Source organism: Lepisosteus platostomus, chromosome 16 (genome assembly GCF_059453375.1).
Source record: "Lepisosteus platostomus isolate fLepPlt1 chromosome 16, fLepPlt1.hap1, whole genome shotgun sequence".
Lineage (NCBI taxonomy): Eukaryota > Metazoa > Chordata > Actinopteri > Semionotiformes > Lepisosteidae > Lepisosteus > Lepisosteus platostomus.
The window spans coordinates 26,786,832-26,805,968 of NC_142626.1; the positions used below are offsets into that span (position 1 = coordinate 26,786,832).

Consider the following 19,137-nt stretch of genomic DNA (forward strand, 5'->3'; position numbering starts at 1 on the left):
ACTTCTAACTGCTTGTCTTTCTTATATGTATTTACATTGTAATTTGTGGTCCTTATAACTGTTTTTACACCTGCTATATTGTTTTGAGATACTTGGATATGTGCTATATTAAATAAAGTTTATTGTTATTGTTATAGAGAAACATGATCAGATTTTCCCTGGTTCAGAAAAAAATAGGGTCTAAACTCTACTGGTTTGTCACTCACATCCTGTTTGCTAAATGACTTTGCATACTGATCTGATCAATCTTACTGTACATATTTTCTGAGCTTTCCCCATCCTGTTAGATTTATAATTATAATCTCCTTCTCAAAAAGATTAATTTTTAAATATCTGTTTTCACTGTTACCATCTACCACCAACACAGTGACAAAATATATACTGATCTTAACTTGACAACTGCCGAGTCCTAAATTCATCCTGCTACCAACATTGAATAAAAAATCTTTAGATTTCTATATTTATTTATTTAGTGGTTCCATTAGTAACAGGCTAAATTACTTTCTTTGAAAAATGTATTTTATGTGTTGCAAAAAAAACCTGACTTGCTTTAACACAATATATTTACAAAACATTTCCCCTCATGATCTACCTAAATGCTCAACTATTTGAGAAGCCTTCCATGAAACTATGTCTGCTACTAATTCATATACTGTAAGGCTTTCTGATAAAATTACTGTTTTTATATGTGTTAATTTTCTGACTCTTTATGACCCATCAAACCTTCATTCTCACCCTGCCAGAAATGCACCTGATTATTCAAGCCCCTGACTCTGCCAAATCTGCTTCAGGTTCACATGTTCTTTGTAATACATGGCTTTCTGTGATTTGTTGTATATCTAAGGTTTTGCAAGTGTCCCTGCATCCCTCTTCTGCACTATGTCTGATCATGACTTTTTTCTGTTTGCTTATTTCAAAGTAACACCATGTAGCGGCAAGGCTTATTAAATATAGGAGTTAAGTTTGCTGCTCCCTTGCCAGTCTCTCTCTATGTAATCTTAGTGGTGTTGGACACAGAGAGGCCATTCCATTTGGTTCAGATTTAAAGTGTTTTTCTATCTTTCCTGATATGGGACATGGTCATTCTGGCGCCTTACTGTCTGGGAGATTCCTTGGGAGAGTCTCATCCCAGATTGTTTAAAACCCTAATGTCAGAGAGCATGGTTACTCATCCTCCACCTCGATCAGCCAATCAGGAACTGGTAGGGCAGGGTAACCCCACGTGGGTCTCGAATGCCCACTGTAGCGGCAATGCTTGTTAATAAGACAGAATCAAGCGTTGGTATGTTCCTAAAGGAGACCCCATCTCACCCTCCATCTCTGTGGTGCAGCCACAGAGAAAGAATTCAGGCAAGCTGATTTAAGATGTTTTTCTTTTGATAAGAAGCAAGCTCCCAGACGGGGATGCAAGTAGCTAAGCCTGGCCATCATGATCAATGGTCATCCACTGGCGCCTATCAGTCTAGGGAGTGCCGAATGGACATCTGGACTGCATTCCTAAGTGTCAAGAGTAAGTGACTTATATCTCACCTTGACCAACCAATCAGGGACTGGCAGGGCATGGTAATACCACGTGGGTCTCCAATGCCCGCCAAACTCTCAACCAATCAGCACACATCTGGGTCTTGATCAAAAAGGGAGTGCAAGCTCAGTTCTGGGCTCTCCTTGGCCATTTTCGCGCATCCTCAGAGATAATCACGTGACAACTGCTGTTGTCTGCAAAAGGACTTGGACTTTGTTCTAAGCGCGAGGCCGAGGATCCCGTACATACTCAGAATTCTACCAACGTGAATGCTCCGCTTGATCAACGGCAGCCTACAGTTGGACCCTCGTCGACAACCTGAATAGCTTATTCAGAAGCAGCGCTGGACCGGGAACGAACCAGTTTCTTCCCAGGCAAAAGAGTGACTTGTGAGGACTCGCGGTCACACTCTGTGCATAGAGACTTTCTACTAGCCAGCCGGACTGCTGGTAGATCCCCTCGGAGCAACGACTGCCCTGCGCACCGCAGTTAGATTCCTCCGCCCGTCCTACTCCGAGCTGCACCTCGACTGGTTGGCCGGTAGCCAGAGGACGCCGACACAACGCCCATTGGACAACCGCTGGAACAGAGGCTGCAACAGAGCCTGTCAGCTGGTTTGGTGTTCGTGCCGGGAAATTCCAAATCCAAACACAGTGGATAAGTAAACCCCATGTTCTACATTGCGTCTCGAGAATTTAATTGTACCTCAACACAAGTTGTTATCAATTTAATTCATGAGTAATGTATTTACTTCCGAGTTTAGAGTAACAGTGGGTAATAACACTGATTAGCGATTTGGTAACCGAACAATATATCTTGACATATATTCTCTGTGGTGCATCTCTTTGTGTTTGCATCTCTTCGAGATTATATACCTTGTATATTGATAACCCTCACAGTAAGGTCTGCCGCTCGTATCCAGGCAGACTAGTATATGTTTGGTGCACAGTTTATATTAATAAATGTATCTCGTGTATTGAACCCATGTGTGTGCGTTGTTAGTTGTTCTGACGATTGATTTTCTAAAAGCCCCAACGAACAACCTTGTGATTACTGCTACAATTGATAATTGTCTCAGTAAACCCATCAAACCACTACACCACAAAACTTTCAACCAATGAACAACCATAGTTCCTTCAGGAAGGGGCCCCTCCAGGACATTCTCAGACTCAGCTCGGACAATCACATGACGGCCAGTGTGTCCGAGTGCCAGGACTTTACTTTGTTCTAAGAGTCGAGATCGGAGGTCGCCTGCGCGTAACCAAAGGATCCGCCTGAGGTTAGCCCAGCAGAAAGCCTCGAGAACCGCCGGTACCCCACCGTGAATGCTCACCCGATCAACAAGTGAACTACGGCCGGAACTGTTGACAACTGAATCTTAGTATTTAGGACTAGCGCTACATCGGGAACGAACTGGTCTTCTTCCCACCTAAAGAGTGTGACTTGCTTGGACCCACAGTCACTTTTCATGTGCACAAACTCTTGTTAGTTAAACCGGGACTAACTAGCCGGTCTTCAGAGAGCCCACTGCCAGTGCACCGCAGCAGGAATCTCTCCCTCCTTCTCCCACACCTCACACCAGGACTGCCTGGCACCAGGCCAGAGGATGCCGATTGGATGCAGCAATAGCCTGTCGGTTTTCCTTTGCGTCTGCGGGAGATCTGAATCCACATAAATTAGATGAGTGTTCAACATTCTGCATTATAGCTTGAGAATTCAATTGTTACCTCAACCCCAGTTGATATCAGTTTAATTCCTATGATTGACGTACTTGCTTTTAAGTATCTAGTGTAGAAGTTGTAATCAAAGCTCATTAAAGAAACAGTATAAATGACTGGTATACTGAATGTATGTCTCTTGATTTGTTACTCTTCATGATTGGTTTTATACCTTATGTATTCTGCTAACCCTCACTCTTAAGATCTGTTATGTTTATATGCACATTTTATATATTAATAATGTATTCTTGTGTATTAGTAAATGTGTGTGTGTTGCTGAGTTATTCTGCAAAGAATCATTTTGTGACTTACAGTACTGCTACAATTAATAATTGTCCCAGTAAATGCACAAAACCCCTACAACCAGCCCAATTTCTAAAACTTTTTTTCCCATGTGCATTTTTGTATTTATTTACATCTCTAACACTTAAATGTCCTAAGTTTTCATTTGCCATAATTCTTTAGACTGAATTTTAGTTTGAGCCTTAAAAAGCTTAAGGCTTCTCTATCTTTTTTTCTTGTCCTACAGAGCTCTTAAATTGTGAAATTTCCAGCATGTTTCCATTAATCTATGTACATTTTAAACTGTTATTACTAATTACCAAATTACTGTATTATGGCTTAATTCACCCTTTCCTGAACTTTTATGGCAAGCAGTGCTGGTCCTGTCTCTGGTGCAAGCTTTTGCAGCTGAAATTTCACTGTTTAAAAGAATAAGAAATTAGATTGCTCATAAATCCAATCACTTATTTCCATGGTTCTAAAACTGTGGTACGCGTACCACTGCTGGTATGTGACGCACCCCCAGGTGGTACGCCAGATGACCCTGGAAATTTGTTGTGTGCACTGAAAAATTGGGTCTGGTTTTAATATTTTCTATTTTAATAAAAAGAGTGTCAAATACCCAGCCTACGTACTACAATACAGTTCGTGCTTGTACTTGAGTGGACACAAGTGCTACTATGTGATTCTATACCATTGTATCGGAACGCTTGTTATGAACGTAAGTGACCACTTGTATTTAAATAAGTTATCTTCAGCAAATAGGGAGGTAGGAGAATGTGCGTGATTTTGGAACAATGCCAATCTTGTGAGCACAGGAAAGCGTAATAACAGTAAAATATTTAAGGACTGTTCTAGGTTAATTTGAGAAAAATACACAAGCGTTTCTGTGTTTCGCTCCCATGCGCATGAAATAAAACTTCTAAACTAAACCAAACTAAACTTTTAACTTCTGAGACCGACTCCTGAAATAGAAAAGGGGGAAAATGCAAGCTTGCGGATTGCTAAAGCAGGTAAGCCCCACACTATTGGTGAAGAACTTTGTTTACTGTTGGCAAAAGAGCTGACAAATATTATGTGTGGAGATAAAGCTGCTAAACAGCTCGACCTGTTGCCCCTTTCGAATGACACTGTCACTTGTAGAATTATTGATATGGCGGTTGATGTCAAAAGTACGCTGATAGAGCTCATTAAGATGAGCAAATGCTTTTCAATGCAATTAGATGAGTCTGTAAATGCCATTGATTTGGCCAATTTGCTAGTTTACATTAGATATGATTTTTAAGGCACGTCCCATGAGTACTTTCTGTTCTGTAAGCCGCTACCAACAAAAACTACAGGAGAGCACATATTTCAGCTTCTGAATGAATTTATCAAAGAGAATGGCATCGACTGGAAAAAATGCGTAGGAGTTTGTACAGACGGTACTAGAGTGATGACAGGCAGACACAGCGGTGTAGTTGCACGAATTAGAGAGAGAGAGTGCTCCAGATATGAAGTAGACGCACTGCAGCATCCACTGCGAGGCCTTGGCTGTCAAGAAAATGCCAGAGGATTAAAAAACTGTTAGACTCTGCTGTCAAAGTTGTGAATTGTATCAAGATTCAACCAAGGAATTCACATCTGCTTTGCTCCACTAAACAGGCTCATCCCTCTCACTGAAATGGTAAGTGCTCAGTGCTATTTTTATTATATGTGTATGTGAGTGTGTGCGCGCATGCGTGCTCATGTTGGTCACTGAGATTTTCTGTGGTTCCTATGAGAAGAAGATTTAGTAGTTAAAGTAGGTGGTAGTTGGATGCTTTGGTTTGATCAGGGGTGATACTTGGTCCAAAATGTTTGAGAACCACTAACTTACTCTATATTCTATATAACGCAAAGTAATTGCTCTCTGAAAATTCGATTTTTCTTGTTTGTTTTGGAGACCTTGATTGATACTGATTTATGATGTCAAAACCCATTTATTTTATATTGGTATAGATGCAGCCATTCAAAGTGCACAGACACGTACCGCTGGTAATTGGCTACCCCATCGTGCGTCATACCGCGGTACGTGATTGGTTGACCGACAGGGGCACTCGTGGTGCGTTGGTTGGTCGTAGAAAGATTTAAGTGTCTTTATTGAGCCCGTTTTAGTATTGAATATGTATATGGAATTTTACCACTGAAGGGAAATCTTAGTAGCTGAGCATAAAAAGAATAGGAGCATAACGCGTGTGAAGGCCATAAACAATATTAATTTTGGAACATAAACATACAGTATTACAGTATATGTAATATATACTTTAAAGAAAAAATACACACCAGTATTCCATTTCTCCCTAAACATTTTAAGCATCGAAGTCTTTAACTAACATGTGAAATAACGTGTATAAAAAGTGGTAGTTTTAAGCTTTTCTGTGAATACGCTCAATACCGGAGCCAACAAGCATACTTTTAGAATTTGATTAATAGGGAATATAATATGGAATTGCGTATCTAAAGAAATTAATAACGATATAATTATATTAATGTACTACACAATAGTACACGCTGTACAATGTCTGTTGATACTGTTTGTGTAGGGCTGTTTCACCACTCCTCATGTGACCTTGTGGGTGGTACTGTGGTCTAGGTGCCTGACTTATAAACCACAGGTTGGGTGTTCTCCAGCCAGAGCCGTGACTTTTCTTTTAACAAACATTTCTTTAAAAAAAAATAGCAATGTTATGGACAATTAATTGACTTTTTATATTTCTAAATACAAAACACAACATGTTCGAATTTAAGTCATTTTTTAATAACAATGAATAGTTGTACATTTTAAATACGACGTTTACATTGGCATTATTAATTTTTACACTTGAGTATATGGACGATTGTCAGCTGTCACTGAGAGCAGACCCCCCTCTTAGGCTGTGCAAACAATCTTTTAGATTTTTATAGAGAAATGGAGGCTGTACAGTATCCGTTACAATATAAACATTTACTGTCAAACTTTAAATCAGCAATTGATTTAAAGACGATCTGTCAAAGCGCAATGAAACCTATTACTTGATTCTTATGGACGCCCGGTCCCACCAGGGATTTAAAAAAACACATGCAATCGCGTATCTAAAGAAATAACAGTATAACTATGTTCATGCACAAACAGTAGCATGTTACATTATTAGTTTGGGTGTCTCCTCTTGCCAGAAAGCTCTAAATTGCATTTTGAGTGCGTTTTTTGACTTTTTTAAAATTACAACCCATAAATAAAGCTGATACTGTTTAGACTTTTAATTATTTTAAACTGTATTACAGCAGCACAATGCACAATGCACAATGCAACGTAAATCGCTACCTTTGTCTTCTGCGTAATAATGTTCACCTCTCTGTCCAGCAAATGTATTAATGGTTTTTAATTACCATACTTTTATAGTACATGACTTTGCTAAAATGTATTTAAAAATAAAAACGATTACAAATGCCAGCGGAGAGAGAGAGAGACAGTTTTTAATTGTCAAAAAGTAATTGTTTTTTACTTTGTCAGCTCCCAGACATTTTTAATAAAATGCTTTTATTAATTCTTAATCAGACTCACATTCCCGAATGCCCCCCGCCCCGCTCAACAATCGTAGGAAGAACACAAAACAGCCTGTTAATAAAATTGTTGCAATTTTGTTTGGTCAGTTCTTCCTCCCAGAATTTGTAGATCGCATTGATTAGTTCTTGCTTTGTGCTGGGTTTAGCAGTTTTCCAAACATAGTCTTTCAGCGCATGCCAAACTATCTCTATCGGATTTAAATCTGGGGATTCGGCTGGAGTTTTCACCCAGTTCACTCCTTCTGCTATAAGCCTCGCCCTTGCTGCTGTGTGTTTCGGATCGTTGTCTTGAAAGAGACAGTGTCTTGATCCAAAGTGCTCCCTGATATATGGGGTGGCATGCTGTTTCACCACGACTTCCTCGAAGAATTCACGATCCATAATTCCTTTGAAAATAATATGTGGTCCCAGGCCTCTTCTAGATATACCTCTCTAGACGTGAACCTTCAGTGGATGTTTGGGCTTTGGCTTGTCCACATATCTCCCCTTTTTACAAAATGACATGGTTGAAAACGTGTCTCTACCTACTGCGACTCGAACATGAATGGTGAAAGATGGCGACAAATTAGGCACCCAGAGGTGGGGGGTGCGTCTTTCCGCCTCCATAACATTAGCAAGTTAAAAACAAATTGCGTCGAAAAGCCGGGTGTAACAACTGTTTCCTTTTTCTGATCACTCACTGTTTGGATACTCATCTCACCTGTCCTGTTCTTTGTTTCCTTGTTATTTGCTGATTATGCCTGCTGGGATTCACTCCTGCCCTCAAACCTAAAGAAGACTATTTTACATTTCTATGTGCGGTCCATAGTGCAATTAACCCTTGCTAATACATCTGCGGACTTTTGAAAGTCTGTGCTGTCCGAGATGATCTGTGGTTCTTAGACAAAACAAGGCTCGCCAGATAATGTGAAAAAGACTCAAATCGAAACCTGTTTTTATAGCTTTTAAAGTTATGCAATGTGTAAGCAGGAACACATCATTATATCTTATATATGAAAAAAACATAATATAGCTCCCAAACAAACGCAAACGTGTTTTTAATAAAATGTTTTTATTCATTCATAATCTAACTCGCATAACTCACATTCCCGAGTGCCCCCCACCCTGTATAACAATTTTAGGAAGACTAAGGAAGGACTAAGGAAGTTGTCATCTGTTGTTGAAGCTCTGTAAGCTCGGTGACTTTGAGACCACTTGTTATCCCAAGTTATTTGAATCACCACAATTCAAATAGAGAAAAAAGACATTCCCTGACGTCAGTTACATTGCTTGAAAAATAATTTTATTTCGAGAGACTGGACTGGACTGGAACTGGCAGCCCAGTATGTGGTCTCCTGTCACAGCCTGAGGAACAGTGAGTCTGTCTCCCAATAACGCTCCAGCCGCCTACAGAATATGTCAATATTTTATAATATGTCTTTGTTGTAAATGTCTGTAATATGTCTGTAGATTTTATTTTACTTCTATTTTTGTCTTGTTTCATGTAAATATCATTACTTTCATTTGCTTTGGCAACACTGATTGTACCCATCGGTCATGCTAATAAAGCACCTTGAATTGAATTGAATTGACTGGATAAGTAATTTAAGTGTTTTTTTTAACTTCCTGAAAAACAAGTAATAATTTAACAATATGTGCAAATGATATGTCACTGTTGTGAATGTCTGTAGAGTGTATTTTATTTGCCTGTCTTGACTGGTGGAGCTCATCCAGCTGTGTCTGGATATCTTGGTCAAATATTTGGCTAGTGTGTATTGTCTGTTTAGGGTTCTGTAGCATTCCACATGGCTGGCCAGCTTGTTCTCCCCTCCCGCCTCTCTCTGTGTACAGTAGATCCTCCTGTCCTGACTGGTGGAGCTCATACAGCTGTGTCTGGAAATAATCAGCTTGTGAGCACTCTGTGATTAAATTAATTCTCATTATATTATCATTCCCACTGTGCATAACAAGGAAGATTAATAAACACAGGGTTGTTTAATGACAATCTATTGTATATCTCATGGCTAAATAGTCAAGTCTAGCCAAAAGAGAAAACATCGACTTTAAACCCAAGCGAAAGTATTAATAGTTTTTAATTACCATACTTTTATGGTACATGACTTTGCTAAAATGTGTTTAAAAATAAAAACGATTGCAATTGGCACGCCTGTAGCTTTTTCACGAAACCTCCTAGGGTAACGAAATTCTTGTGTTGTACAGCTTTTCAGCTAAATATACAGTATTTATCGCTTACGCCTGAAATTGGAGCTGCTCGCCGCGCGGTGAATAGTGACTAATAAGCAGTGAAAACATTTGACTGTCTTTCTGTGGGGAGAAGGGAATCTGATCTGATCTGCAATCACTGGAAGACTCGCCCCCTTCTACTTTGAAAATACCTGTGAAACCGGTTTAATTCGTCACAGCCAGCACTCCCGCACAGAGTGATGAAAACCGTGCTGCGCCACTCCTATTTGGCATTTTAGTTATGGAGGCGGAAAGACGCACCCCACACCTCTGGGTGCCTGACTTGTTGCCATCTTTAACCATTCCGTGTTCGAGTCTCAGTAGGTAGGGACACGTACGAAAAAAAGTTCCTTCCAGCTACAATACATATATATTTTTATGGTAAGAGGGAGCAAAACACCAGTATTTACTGCTAATAATTAGTGTACGAATTAGTGTAGTGTGTTAAAGTTGAAATTTTGAGCCTAAATATAAAGTTAAAATCTCGACAAACGAAGCAATGTAGGAAATGCGCACACAGAAATACACAAAATAATCCGTTCTGACATCTCAAATCAGTTTCGATCAAGGTCTCCAAAACGAACAAGAAAAAGAGCATTTTCAGAGAGCAATTACGCCGTGTTTATGTAGAATAAGTGATTAGATTTATGAGCAATCTAATTTCTTATTCATTTAAAACAGTGAAACAGCTGCAAAAGATCAAGGTAGCAATTTACGTTGCATTGTGCATTGTGCATTGTGCTGCTGTAATACAGTTTAAAATAATTAAAAGTCTAAACAGTATCAGCTTGTGTTTGTGTTTGTGCCTGAACATTGTTACAGTATACTGTTATTTCTTAAGATACGCAATTGCATGTTTTTTTTTTATCCCTGGCAGGATCAGGCGTAAGAATGAGTCCATAAGAATCAAGTAATAGGTTTCATTGCGCTTTGACAGATCGCTTTGACAGAAACCAAATTTCCCAAATTTAATATGGGCTTTTCTATATTTATTGTCAATTACTTGTCCATAATATTGCTATTCTATTTTTCCAAGAAATGTTTGTTAAAATAAAAGTCACGGCGCTGGCTGGTTTTGAACAAATCTAGTCGGGCACCTAGACCACAGTACCACCCACAAGGTCACATGAGGAGTGGTGAAACAGCCCTACACAAACAGTATCAACAGACATTGTACAGCGTGTACTATGCTTGTGTATATAATTATATCGTTATTAATTTCTTTAGATACTTGATTCCTAGATTAGGACTAGACTAATCTTCCTAGACTAGATATTATATTCCCTATTAATCAAATTCTAAAAGCAAATATTCTGGACACTATATTGACATTTTTAGAATTTGATTAATAGGGAATATATTATGGAATCTAAAGAAATTAACAACAATATAATTATATTCATATACTGTAGCTTAAATCCTGCTAAACTAAAAATTAGATACAAGAAGAGTATTATTGGACAATGTTGTGAGGCTCTGGTGAAATTTCTCTGTAAACAGAAGAGTTAAAGAGGAGACACTTGTGTATCGCCCCCTTTTAAACTTGTAAAAACAGAACATTCCAATGTTAATGCGACACGGAAGACATTATTAATAATGTCGTGAATTCGGGTTCAGCGAGGTCGGACACAGAGACTCAGACCAGGGGTCATCTATTATCAACAACTCACCCTGCTAATAAGCTGGCAGTGCAAAAAAGCAATTAAAACTCCTCTATCACTCCCTAGAGGATTACATAGTAATTACAATAGCTATTATAGCTTTTAAGATTTTTAATATATTTTTTTAAAAATCTGGGTATATGAAGATTATCATTCCAAATCCTGTCTTCACAAAAATTATGTAGAATTTTCAATGTTCAATTGTTACGTCCCCGTGTGTTTCCGTATGTTTTGTTTTTTTTCCACTTCCTGTATTCAGATACCCCCCGCATTGGTCCATCATTACACCATTGTTGCCATATTACGTCATTCGTAATCAGCCTCTTGACCGATCAGAACTAAACTTCTTCGGTATTTAACTTGAGATTTTCAGAATAAAGCGGCCTTTCGCTCGACTTCGGTTCTGCTAGGTTCAGCTTTGGCTTAGTTTCGCTTCGGCTTTGTCTCTCTTCGTTTTCATTTGTTTCGTTTTGTGTGTTTGTTTCCGTATAGCTTCGGCTTTGTTGGTTTGTGTTCGTCTCCTCCCTGTTCTTTCATTTGTTTGTGTTTATTCTTTATTTGGCCATTATCTTGCCCAAACAGGTTATATCAGCCTCTGTGCTTTTTTGTACCCTATTCCTTGTGTCTACTCTCGTTTTCCCTTATTTGTATCCGTAGCTCACTTTTTGTATTTGTATTTGTGTGAACTTTTGTATAAAGGGTTAGTTAAGGTTGTCACATCGTGACACGCGTTGACGCAAAATACCGCGGTACGTGATTGGTTGACCGACACTCGTCGGTGCCACGTGATAAAGATTTAAATGTCTTTACTGTGCCCGTTTTAGTATTGAATATTTATATGAAATTTTACCACTGAAGGGAAATCTTAGTAGCTGAGCATAAAAAGAATAGGAGCATACTGTAACGCGTGTGAAGGCCATAAACGATATTAATTTTGGAACATAAACATACAGTATATGGCTGGTCTCGGTACTTTAAAGAAAACATACACACCAGTATTCCATTTCTCCCTAAACATTTTAAGCATCAAAGTCTTTAATAACGTGATACCGGAGTCAACAAGCATACTTTTAGAATTTGATTAAAAGGGAATATAATATGGAATTGCGTATCTAAAGAAATTAATAACGATATAATTATATTCATGGCCCCACCAACTCTCGCCGGCCCAAGTCAAGGCAACCACCCAACTGCTGCAACCAGTCCAACCCCAGGATACAGTCCTAACGGACTGAGGCAAGGTACTGTAGAAGGGGTGTTTCACCTCCGGCTGCCTTTATGACCGGCAGGATAACAGGTCGCAGCAGGGTGATGGTCGAACCGGTGTCGACGAGGGCCTGGCAGGGTCTGCCCTCGATGAGGCAGGGAAGAAATAAGCCCCGGTTGTGGCCAACCCTTACCACAGCAGGCGGGGTGAAGCTCTCCTTCTGGCTTTCCAGAGTGGGGGTAGCATCGCTCAAGGGCAGCCTCCCCCTCTTTAGGCCACCCCGCTCCCGTTTCCCGATGGCCTCCGGAGTCCCCAGGGCTCCAGTGCCCAGTGCTCCAGTGCCCGGTACTCCCGTGCGATGTGTCCCCTCTCCCCACAGCGGTGGCAGATGACCAGCTGTCGTCGCTCCCCCAGCATCGCCGCACTGGGCGTCTCCTCCTCCCCATCTGATTCCCCGTGCACCCCTCCATTGGTGCCCACCGGTCTCCTCGAATACGGCATCAGCCTGCTCAGCCAGAGCCAGGGCCTGCTCCAAGAGGACCGGCGGGGCCTGCATCACATGGCACTGCACCTCAGTCGGCGCCAGGGCCCAGAGGAACGCCTGGAGTGCTATCTCCCAGTGGGCCTCCTCCGGGAGAGTAGGGTAACCCTGGCGGGCTAAGTCAGCCACGTCTGCGGCTGTTACCTTCACTGTTACCTGGATACCTCTTTACTTAGAACTCACTCTTCCCCCTGCCTGTCTGGCTTCTTTTAATCCTTCTGTGCCCGGATTTCAGCGGGTAAGATATTTTTCCAAGAAAAAAAGAGAAATTTCACCAGAGCCCCTTCTCGTGTCTAATTTTTAGTTTAGAAGGATTCAAGCAGGATTTTGGATGAAAGGCAGCTACGTTAATCAAGCCCAAATCATAATTGAACCCATTCAGATCCTACATTACATTTTAGCGTTTCATTCTAAACAGAAGACCGTCACACCTGAAGAAGGCTTGTGTTTTCTCCTCTTTTAAGCATGTGTACAATGCTGTAATACAATTTAAAATAATTAAAAGTTTAAACGGTATCAACTAAACTCCATTAATATAAGTATCAAGTGGTATTAAATAAATACAGCTTTTTAGTATAGATTACACTTTTCTAAAATGTATTTAGAAAATAAAAACGATTACTAATCTAATCTTTCCACGTTTGATCCCAAAATCCCAAGAAAAATAAATCTAAACGGGGAGAAAGCTATGCTGAAAGTTTATTATTATACTTAGAAGACAAAGATAACTTATGTTGCATTTGTCTGATTGTGAATCAAAAAATACATTTAATTAACTGCTCTCAGTGACAGCTGACAATACTCCATACACTCAAGTGAAAAATTAGTAATGCCAATGTAAACGTCATATTTACAATTTGTTGATAAAAGAAATGTTAAGTTCTCTAAAGCTTTGTGAGGCAGCAAAAGGCAGCAAAAGATTCGGACACCCTATATTGTAATGAGCTGCTGAGCTGAGAATGGATTATGTTCCTGCTCTCAGAGGGGGTGGAAAGTGCCCGCGGTCATTTAATTAGAATTACAATTCGCACTGATTCCCTTGCGCAGATATGGACATAAGAATATTCGTGCGTGGTCAAAAAATGGCATTAAGCACTTAAAATTAATATGGTTAATAAGAGTAAACTGTAATATGCTGTAACAAGATCGGCTAAACTGGGATCTATCGCTTACGCCTGAAATTAGAGCTGCTCGCCGCGCAGTGAATAGCGACTAATAAGTCTGTCTTTCTGTGGGGGGAAGGGAATCTGATCTGATCTGCAAACCTCCAACAGAGCTGTTCAACCGGTTTTTGTCGGGCACCTCAAGTGTCAGGTGTAAGCGATAAATATATTTAGCTGAAAAGCTGTACAACGCAAGACATTTCGTTACTCTAGGTTTCGAGAAAAAGCACATTGTGCTGCTGTAATTCAGTTTAAAATAATTAAAAGTCTAAACAGTATCAGCTTATGTATGGGTTGTAATATAAAAAAAGTCAAAAACTGCACTCAAAATGCAATTTAGCGCTTTCTGGCAAGAGGAGACACCCAAACTAATAATGTAACATGCTACTGTTTGTGCATGAACATAGTTACTGTATACTGTTATTTCTTTAGATACGCGATTCCATGTTTTTCTTTAATCCCTGGCAGGACCAGGCGTCCATAAGAATCAAGTTATAGGTTTCATTGCGCTTTGACAGAAACCAAATTATATCATTATTAATTTCTTTAGATACGCGATTCCACATTATATTCCCTATTAATCAAATTTTAAAAGTATGCATGTTGACTCCGGTATCACGTTAGTTAAAGACTTCGATGCTTAAAATGTTTAGGGAGAAATGGAATACTGGTGTGTATGTTTTCTTTAAAGTACCGAGACCAGCCATATACAGATGCAGCCATTCAAAATGTGTGAGGTATTTCGCGGCATACCCCGGTGGGCGTGTGCAGTTGTAAAAGGTGTAACTTTTACAAAGACGGTCAATGAAAAAAAGAATGTGGACCAGGGCAATACTTTGAGTTTACAGCTTGTTCAAGGTCATTCATTATTAATACTATTAGTAATATCTTCGTTAAAGACTTTGATGGTGACAGCTCAAACATGAGAGGTTGAGCTTTATTAGCTCCACCTTGCGGAAATTCCGGATACTATTATTTTACTATAGGTACTAAAGGAGAATTTAAGGTAACTCGCGGTAGACTGCGTAAAGCGCAGCGCAAAATAATGCGGTATTGCCCGCTTGTTTTGAATGGCTGCATCTGTACGTGACGATGTTTGTCTGTCTTCTGTCTTATTTAAATTTGTACTGTATATGTTGTATGTATGTGTCATCTGTGTTCTTTCCTGTACCGAAAGCAAATTCCATTGAATTCTGTTGTGTGGCACTAAAGAATAAAGAAAGAAAGCATTATGTTTTAAGTGAGATGAATAGCTCAGGTTGTGTGCTGAGCTGTCACTCAGGTTATTGAAGCTTTATAAGCTGAGCTGCAGACTGTATGTTTGGGTGGTGCATGTTTTACCTCAGGTTTTCTTCCCTCCCAAATAAATCTAGACTGAAGTTTGCCCTGAAATTTGACTTGATCTGACAAAAAAGATATAAATATAAATATATAAATAAAGATATAAAAAGATATAAGTTTTTACTGTCCTATTCTTGTATTCTATGCAGTGTAGCATTTGAAAACCATCAACATCACTTTCAATAAACAATTATTCAATTTAGGGTCACAGTTACCCAAAGCCTGTCCCAGGAAGCACTGGACACAAGGCAGGATTGAACCCTGGACAGAATGCCAGTCTATCAAAGGGCACACACTCACACCAGTGCCAGCTTTCCCAGAAGCCAATTAGCCTGCCAGCTCGTTTGTGGACTGTGGGAGAAAACTGGAACACCACACAAACATGGAGAGAACATAAAACTCCACACAGATAGCACCCCAGGTCTGGAATTGAACCCAGGACCCCAGTGTCCTGCAATGAGCTGATGGAAGCAGTAACCTGGAGACTCAATCCAGGCGGAGGCTCTGCTGGAAGCAAGCAGGGCAGGCAGGAGAAAGTGAAACTAGAGACACGATCGACAAGGCAGTGGTTGAGCTGAGAGGATCTGATTAAAGCACGAGGGTGAGTCTGAAGGAGAGTCATTTTACATGCAGGAAACTGGTTAAAGCTGGAAAGACCTTGTGTTCAAATGAAGAAGGACTCTATGAATGAAATCTCATGGAGAAAATTACCCACAGAATTCTAAACCTAAATAATATATATATATGTGTAAACCAGATGGGCAAAATAGGAAAGATTGCATATTGAATAGATATAATAGAGATATTTTAACAAATAAATATAGTCACAAACAAGAACTTGTATAAAATTGCTTAGCAAATTTTTGTCTTTCTATATGCCCAGCTTCTTTTTTTATTTTGTAATTCCTAGGCGTGGATGCATGTGAAAAGGGCAATATTCTGTGTCTCAGCATACCTAAATAAAACAATAAAAAACAAATAAATCACCAGTGTTCACTTACCCCATTGTTGTTAATTTGCAGCTGGGATCCCTCAGAGCTGCAGACAGCAGTTTCACTCCTGAATCCCCCAGTTTATTGCGTCTCAGATCCAGCTCTCTCAGACTGGAGTGTTGAGACTGAAGAGCAGAGGCCAGATCTTCACAACATCTCTCTGTTAGTTTACAGCTCTCCATCCTGCAGACAAAAAGACAGGAGCAAAGCTGAACATCTGCACAGCTCATCCACATCTTTCTGTTCAAGCCTTCACTACAACACCCAGCTCAGCAGTAATATACAACATCATGTCATTCTCCATCTCAGAGTGTCCATGGATGAGGATGATGAAGATAACAGCTGCTTCATAATTTGGGTTCCAGAAGGAAGAAGAAAGATGAGAAGAAACTGTCAGGAAGGGAGACAGTGGACAACAGGTAGACACATGGAGCTACAAGGAAAAGGGAAACAGAAAGACTTTGACTTTTAACCAAAATAAAAATTGCTTCACATTTATTATTATATTTTATCATTATGTCATCTTCTTAAAGTTATTTTTAGTTAGTTATATGTTGTTTTTCTTCAAATGGTTTATTAATCCCAATGTAAATTTCTAACATTGGAGTAAGTGAACTGGAGATTTTATTATTGTTGGTTGTAAATATGTTGAGAAAAACAACTTTCCCATTTGAAGAAAAAAAACAACAACAAGGGTTTTAAGCATAACAAGACATAAAAATAAAAATAATAATAATGTGAAGCAGTAAACAGCATACACACACACAACCCCTATATACTACACAGATCCCACTAAAAAGAAAAAAAGAAAACCATAATGAAACTAAACACCCCTCCCAAAAATATACAACACTGCACTTTTTACACTTGAATCTCTACACAGACTCTCACATGTAACATAGTCAAAACACACCGACACCTTCAAACGAGAATCTCTACAATTTAACTGGAGGCACCATGGGCGACTGATTTTTTTTATTTAAAAAAAATAAACAATGACCTGTCCCTGCCTAACTTTGGAAATGCATGAGTTTAAAAGCTGTAAAAAAACAGTTTAATTAAAAAACACAAAAACGCGTGTTTTTTATGCACACAAAAATGGGTGATTTTTCTTCCTCGTGATCAGCTTAGAAACTTACACTGTAAGTTACTTATTAATCAAACGTTTACAGTAAAACACTTGAATTTCATAAACACAAAGAAAAAACATATTCTACTATCTTCCAATGGTATGAAGCAGATCAGTAGGTCTTTTTTTCCCAATTAGAGGGTGAGAAAATATCTCCCCACCCAGTGTGCTGCATCAGAGAAGCGGCAGCACTGAGAGAGGGAGGAGGCGCGGAGCTCTGTAATACAGAATGAGCTGTCTGCAGCCTGGAACGCTTAAGGCACAGATCGCGTCTACCTTTATAACTTAGGTTTTCAAATTAAGCAACGTAAATCATTTCCTTTGACTTCCAGTCGTTTAATTATCATTAAGGATAGCTACTTTCTCATTAATTATATTTATTTTTTAAAGCATTGTTAAACAAAGCAGGAGCTTATTGTACTTCCTAATGACATGACATGTGGAAAGATTATAGATTTGAATTGCCTTTAGGTTTTTATAAATCTTAGCAAAGTGTCATCAAAACAAATACCACAAAACTATTGCTGCGTTTACAGGTTCTTTTCAGAACAAAGGACGAGTGGAGATGCAATTAACAAACAAGCATTAGCTTTATTCGTTAACAACCACACAAAACCAAACACAGGATAAACACGCACATGAGGAGACTGACGAACACGTACACATCGTTAGGGTGGTAATTACCTAACAACACACTATACTTTTACAAGACTACACAGGGCACTCGAACTACTAGGACATTATTTACACAGGTAGGGTCAGCCGCTGGTCATCGTGCTGACCCTCAGACTCTCCCTGGCTACCACTCCCAGCATGCCCAGCGGTACTACTAGCGCCTAGGGGCGCTTCCTCCTCACCACCAGGCGAGGGCGTTACACTGCCCCCACCTGAAGCGTCTGGCGTCTCGCCGACGTCGAACACCCCCCTCAGGCTGTACTCGTACTCGGCTAACTGCTGTGGAACCCTGCGTGAGCGACCGCTGCGCCGCGGTGACGGCTGGCGACCCACGGACGCCCCACTATCGGCCGGCTCCAGCCCTGGCTGCTCCTCTAGAGCCTCCCCACACGGCTCCTCCTCCCGGGCCCTGTAGGGGGCCAGGCGGTCTCGGTGCAGGACCACCACTCTCCCCCGTGTTTGCAACCAGACATGGTAGCAGACCTCGCCCACCACCCCGAGTACCTCAGCGGGCCCCTCCCACGACGGCGCCAGCTTAGGGCTGAGGCCTTTTCGGCGGCGCGGGTTGTACACCCAAACCGAGTCCCCGGGCTGGAAGGCAGGCCCCCTGCAGCGCAGGTCGTAGTGCCACTTCTGCCGGACCCCCGCCTGTGTCAGGTGGGTTCGTGCAAAGCTGTGCACCCGCTGCATCCGCTGCCGCAGGTCCCACTCGTAGTCCGGTCCAGCCGGCGGTGCCGACCCGTCTCCGGGCGGCGGACTGAAGACCAGGTCCACCGGGGTTCGCATTTCCTGGCCCAGCATGAGCGAGGCCGGGGTGCACCCGGTGGATTCCTGGACCGCGGTCCTATACGCCCAGAGCGCAAGGGGGAGGTGGCGGTCCCAGTCCCGTTGGTGCCGGGACACCAGGGTGGCCAGCTGGGTGGCGAGCGTCCGATTAAACCGCTCCACCAACCCGTCGCTCTGGGGATGCAGCGGTGTAGTCCGCTTCTTAGTGATCCCCAGGCGCTGGCACACTCTGGCGAAGACCTGGGACTCGAAGTTACGCCCCTGGTCACTGTGTAACTCCTCCGGCACCCCCAGCCTGGCAAACATCCCCTCCAGCAGTGCATCGGCCACCGT

The 19,137-nt window shown here is 40.9% G+C and overlaps 1 protein-coding gene across 2 annotated transcripts in view; it reads right to left on the reverse strand.

The window, feature by feature from the left end:
* Window positions 1-19,137, reverse strand: part of LOC148647124 (NACHT, LRR and PYD domains-containing protein 3-like) — a 405,714-nt gene that overhangs the window by 11,279 nt on the left and 375,298 nt on the right. For both annotated transcript variants that reach the window (XM_088609316.1, XM_088609315.1), the window contains exon 13: window positions 16,224-16,397. In XM_088609316.1, coding sequence (XP_088465442.1) covers window positions 16,224-16,397 — 174 coding nt within the window. The remainder of the gene's footprint in view (window positions 1-16,223; window positions 16,398-19,137) is intronic.